Consider the following 6000-nt stretch of genomic DNA (forward strand, 5'->3'; position numbering starts at 1 on the left):
ATTCAAAATTTTGAAAACTTAAAAACGTTTACGACATTGATACAAAAAATGAGAATATGAAAAGCATTTGAGAAATTGAAAGTTGAAAATTACTGTGAAATGTCAAAAGAGTTTCAAAAATTGGAAATTCAGAAACGTGAAAAGAAAGTCAGAGAAAACTTTTAAAGTCATGAAAACGTGTAAAAGTTTAAAATTTAAAATTTGAAAAAACTAAAATTGTCAAAAAGTTTTAAAAATTAAAAAATTTGCCAAAAATGTAAACATGCAAAAATGGAAAAGAAGTTGGAAAATCGGATAGTTAAATTTTTTTAAAATATGTGAAAATGGAATGAATTTGAGAAATTGGAAATTTTGAAATATAAATATCTAAAAAGAGCCTTTGAAAAAGTGGGGAACCTACTTATATAATTTAATCCTTTGAAATCTTTTGAAGATTAAAACTTTTTTCTATAAAATATGAAAACTTAAAACTAGTTTGAAAATTTGGAAAGCTTGAAAATTAACTATGAGAAATTGGAAAGTTTGAAATGCATGAGAAATTGGAATATTTGAAAGCTAAGTGAAATGCAAAAAAAGGCAACTATGTTAAAGTGAAAAAGCAAGGTATTTGAAAACCTTACAAGGTTCTGAAAACTTTGCCAATAAAAAAAGATATTGGATGAAGTGTGGAACAAAGTTGAGAAATTAGAAAGTTTGAAAAAAGTCAACATATGTGAAAATGGAAAGAGTTTGTTAAATTGGAAAGTTCGAAAACTTAGAAAGTATTATGACTTTCAAAAATTATTACGAAAACTTGAAAATAGTTTGAGAAGTAAGAAAATCGTAAAGAAAATGTAAACAAGTAAAACGGTATTTAATAATATAGAATAGCTAGTTTATTTATTTTAAACCATTGAAAACATTGAAAGAAATTGAAAGTTATGAAAGTTTAAAGAAAGTTTGAGACAACTTGTAAAGTTATGAAGACTTGAAAAGTTTGAAAATTAAAAATTTTAAAAAGCTAAAAATGTTAAAAAGTTCTAGATATTCGGAAAGTTAATGTAAATATATTAAAAAAAGAGTTTATGATATTTGTAAGTTTGAAATATTTTGAAGTACGTAAAAATAGAAAGAGTTAAGAAATTGAAATGCTTGAAATGAACTATCTAAAAATGTCATTTGAAAATGTGGGGAACCTATTTTTATAGTTTAAACTGATGAATACCTTTGAAGATTAATTCATTTTCTATAAAATATGCACTTGTAAACAGTATGAAAATTTGTAAAGTTTGATAACTAAAGTATAAGAAATCGGTACATTTAAAAAGTATGAGAAATTTGAACATTTGAAAGCTAAGTGAAATGCAAACCAAGTCAATTATGCTAAAGAAACCTTATAAAGTTATGAAAACTATAAATGTTAAAGAAATTGGAAATTTTGAAAATTAAAGTAAGATGCAGAAAAAAAGTTGAGAAATCATAAAGTTTGAAGAAACTAAAAATATGTGAAGATGGTGTTTGAAATTTTCAAAGAGGCTATATTAGGTTGGACTAAGTATTTTGTAAAGAGGACAAAATTATGTAGTAGTAGTGAAAGTAGTATAAAGAAAAGCCCTTTTGTATCCAAGAGAAGTTGTTTCTACAATTTGATTCTCTATAGCTTGGTTTTACTCAACTTAATTTCTCTACTACTTCAATCCCGTACAACTTCATTACAAGCACTTCCTCATGGGGTATTTACAGACACCATGAGGTGCTTCCATAACCTCCTCCTTCTACACATAACAATCTACATGATTATTCTTACGCACTTCTAGAAAACACTCTAAAAGCATCAAATAACTAAAAATGACATCTGAAAATGTAAGTAAGTAAAAGTGGTATTTGAAATATGTAAAAGTTAGAAAAGATTAAGAAACAATTAAAAAGTTAGAAAAGACTTAAGACTTCAAAAAAATATATGAAAACTAGAAAAAGTTAGAAAAGACAAACTTGTAAAGTTATGAAACTTGAAAAAGTTTGAAAGTTAAAAAAAATTAAATGTCAAAAAGTTTTAGAAATTGAGAAGTTCAAAAAAATGTAAATACATAAAAATGGAATTTGAAAATGTGAAAACCCCTATTTTCATAATTTAAACCCATCAAAGATTAAAAATTTTTCTATAAAAATATGAAAACTTGAAAATGGTTTGAAAATTTGGAAAGTTAAAGTATAAGAAATTGGAATGCTTTCAAAAGTATGAGAAATTGTACATTTGAGAGCAAGCAAAATGTAAAAAACAAACCAGAAAGATTTTACAAATTGGAGACTTTGAAAAATGGAAAGAGTTTGAGAAATTGGAACATTTGAACAAAAAAATGTAAATATGCAAAAATAGTATTTGAAAATATGGAATTGGAAACATAGAAAGGGTTAACACTTTTATTTTTAAAAAATTAAAACATGAGAAGTGTTTTGAAAAATTGGAATGTTTGAAAATTATTGCGAAATGTCAACAGAGTTTGTAGAAATTGGAATTTTGGAAAGTTAAAAAAATTTGAAAATATGTAAAGATGGAAAGAGTTTGAGAAATTGGAAAGTTTAAAATGCAAATATCTAAAAAGGGCGTCTAAAAACGTGGAAAACCTAGTTTTATAATTTAAACCATTGAAAAAGATTAAAACTTTTCTCAATAAACTAAGAAAAATTAAAAGCAATTTGAAAATTTGGAAAGTTTCAAAATTGAACTATTGAGAACTGGAACGTTTGACAAGTATAGAAACTGGAACGTTTGAAAGCTATGTGAAATGCAAAACAAGTGAATTATGTTAAAGTGGAAAAAAGGTATTTGAAAACCTTATAAAGTTTTGAAAACTTAAAAAATTATGAAATTGAAAAGTGAAATGTCAAAAAAAGGTCGAAACATCAGAAAAATGTGAACAAAGTTAAAATATGTGAAAATGAACAAAGTTTGACAAGTTGGAAAGTTTAAAAACTTAGGAAAGATTAAGACTTTTTCAAAAGATATTGTGAAATTTTGAAAATAGTTTGAGAAGTTATAAAATGTGAAAGAAAATGTAAATAAGTAAAATGGTATTTGAAAATATGGAAAGGTTAATTTATTTATTTTAACCATCGAAAACATGGAAAAGATTTAAGACTTCATTAAGAAATATGAAACATGAAAAGTGTTTCACGAATTGGAAGTTAGGAAATTATAGCGAAATGACAAAGGAGCTTGAGAAAATGGAAGATTGGAAAGTTTAAAAAAAAGTTTATAGCAACATGTAAAGTCATGAAAACTTGAAAAAGTTTGAATATTCAAAAAATAAAAAAAATCAAGAAGTTTCAATTATGGAAAGCTCAAAAAATCTAATTATATAAAAATGGAAAAGAAATTGCGAAATAGAAAAGTTAAAAATTTTGAAAATATGTAAAAGTGGAAAGAGTTAGAGAAATTGGAAGGTTTGAAATATAAATATCTAAAAATGACATTTGAAAATGCAGAAAAGCCTATTTTATAGTTTAAAATGATGAAAACTTTTTCAAGATTAATACTTTTTCTATAAAATACAAAATTTGAAAATAGTTTGAAATTTTGGAAAGTTTAAAGCTAAATCATAAGAACTTGGAATGTTTGAAAAGTATGAGAAATTGGAACAATTGAAAGCTAAATGAAATGCAAAACAAGTCAACTATGTTAAAGTGAAAAAAAAATTTATGAAAACTTGAAAAAAGTTGAAGAAATTGGAAAGTTAAAAATTAAAGTAAAATCTTGAAAAAAAAGTGAAGAATCATAAAGTTTGAAGAAAGTGAAAATGGAAAGACTTTGACAAATTTGAAAGTTTGAAAATGGAAAGAGTTTGAGAAATTGGAAAGTTAAAAATTAAAGTAAAATCTTGAAAAAAAAGTGAAGAATCATAAAGTTTGAAGAAAGTGAAAATGGAAAGACTTTGACAAATTTGAAAGTTTGAAAATGGAAAGAGTTTGAGAAATTGGAAAGTTCGCAAAAATGTAAATATGTAAAAATGGCATTTAAAAATACGGAAAGTTAGTTTAATTATTGAAACCCCATTGAAAACTTAGAAAAGATTAAGACTTTTCAAAAAAACATGAAAACATGAAAATTGTTTAAGAAATTAAAAAGTTTGAAAATTATAGTCAAATGTCAAAAGAGTTCTGAGAAATTTGATGTTTGGAAATTTAAAAAACAAAGTTTGAGAAAACTTTTAAAGTAAACTTGAAAAAGTTTGAAAATAGGATAGTTTAAATTTTTTGAATATATGTAAAAATGGAAATAGTTTGAGAAATTGGAAAGTTTGGAATGTAAATATCTATCAAACCTACTTTTTATAACATTTAAATCGTTGAAAACTTTAGAAGATTAAAACTTTCTCTACGAAATATGAAAACTTGAAAATAGTTTGAAATTAGAAAGCATGAACAAATTGAAAATATGTGAAAGTGTAAAGAGTTTAAGAAATTGGAAATTTGAAAAAAAAAATGTAAGTACGTAAAATGGTATTGGAAATTGCTAAAAAGTTAGTTTAATTCTTAAAACTATTGAAAACTTTGAAAAAAAATGAAAAGTAAAAACATAAAAAGGTAAGATGTCACCAACGCTAAAATGTCATTAAGGCGAATCGTTTGAAAAAACTTTTTAAAAGGTTTGAAAAGTCAAAATTTTGCATTTTGAAAAAAATGTAGTTTACAAATTTGTAAAAAAATATTTTAATCTTAAGCAAAACAGCTACCCTAAGATTTTACTATAGCTGCACTAATTATGTGTGCTAAAAAAGCCAACAAGCAGTTATCAACTTTGCATCATAAAGAATAGGTTATTAAATTAAAATACATAACCCATAAGGCCACAATGACGTGCTCACAGAAGCAGCACAATGTGATGGCTAACCAAAGTTTTTTAATCTCAAGCAAAACAACCATCCAAGATTTTACTTAAGTTGCACTAATTACGCTTGCTAAGAAAACCAACAAACAATTAACAAGTTTGCATCAGAAAGAATAAGCGAGTTAATTAAATACATTGCCAAGGAAGGTTTTTACATCTAAAGATGACAAGTTCAAGAAATTTGATGACAGTATGTTTCTAGCTATCAACATCAGAACATGATTTCAACAGAACTGAACAAAAATAAAAAAGTTATCTTCAATTAAAGGGTCAAGATGTTACCTTTCCCAACTTTGATTTTCTTCGAAGTACTTCCCCACCATGGATCCAGCGATGGGAACTTGAGGATGGGAGAATTTACCTGCATTGATCGATCAAGGATGTAAGCCGCAGAAATTTCCAATGTACACATAAATAGTAAAAAAATAAGATCGTTACCTTGAAATCGCTTGAGATCAGCTCCTCTCTCACCATGGATCGTCGAATCTTTGACGATTTAGGGCAGAAAACCCTCGATAGGCTCCTCTTCCGCCATGGATCGTCGAATCTTTGACGATTTAGGGCAGAAAACCCTCTGCTTGAGATAGGCTCCTCTTCCGCCTTGGATCGTCGAATCTTTAACGATTTAGGGCAGAAAACCCTGGATCTCCGCGAGAATTGAGAAGATAGGGGCACCGAAAAGCTAGAGTTTTTTTTTTCTTGGGAAGAATTTGGAAGAAGAAAAGGGAGAGGAGAGGCTCGCTTAGGGTTTCGGTTTTGGGGGAAGACGAGAGATACGAAGGCCCCGCTAATCCATTTAAGCCGGTTTAAGTCGGCGTCAAGATTAAGCTAAGTAACGGTCATAATTAGGGTAATTTTCTTCTCGATTAAGTCTTAAGTTAAACCTAACTATATTTGGACGTGATTGCCGGCTGTCAAAGTTTATGCCCACTGATACGTGGGCCCACGTATTTGCAATAGGAAAGCGCACTATTATAATCAAAGCTATTGAGATTAAGAGTATTTGCAATAGTATTTGCAATAGTAAAGTGCACTTGACTGGCATCTTATATATTTATGTGATAGACATGCAAGAAAATGGTAGAAATTAAGAGTTATGAATCAGAGTAAAACTAAAATAGCTGCTCTTTCTG

At 27.2% G+C, this 6000-nt stretch overlaps 1 protein-coding gene across 8 annotated transcripts in view; it reads right to left on the minus strand.

Annotated features, from left to right (window-relative positions):
- Window positions 1–5651, minus strand: part of LOC109840263 — a 28767-nt gene extending 23116 nt beyond the window's left edge. For 4 of the 8 annotated variants that reach the window (XR_002246839.1, XR_002246841.1, XR_002246838.1 and 1 more), the window contains exons 1-2: window positions 5306–5650; window positions 5150–5228 (exon numbers count right to left, since the gene is read on the minus strand). Coding sequence is in view for 1 of the 8 variants with exons in the window: in XM_020408839.1 (XP_020264428.1) it covers window positions 5150–5228; window positions 5306–5341 (115 nt within the window). In the remaining 7 variants the exon portion in view is untranslated. Of the gene's footprint in view, window positions 1–5149; window positions 5229–5305 lie in introns of all 8 variants that reach the window. The other 4 variants (XR_002246843.1, XR_002246842.1, XR_002246837.1 and 1 more) reach the window with 4 other exon arrangements.

The sequence above is a fragment of the Asparagus officinalis genome, chromosome 5, assembly GCF_001876935.1.
Source record: "Asparagus officinalis chromosome 5, Aspof.V1, whole genome shotgun sequence".
Taxonomy (NCBI): Eukaryota; Viridiplantae; Streptophyta; class Magnoliopsida; order Asparagales; family Asparagaceae; genus Asparagus; species Asparagus officinalis.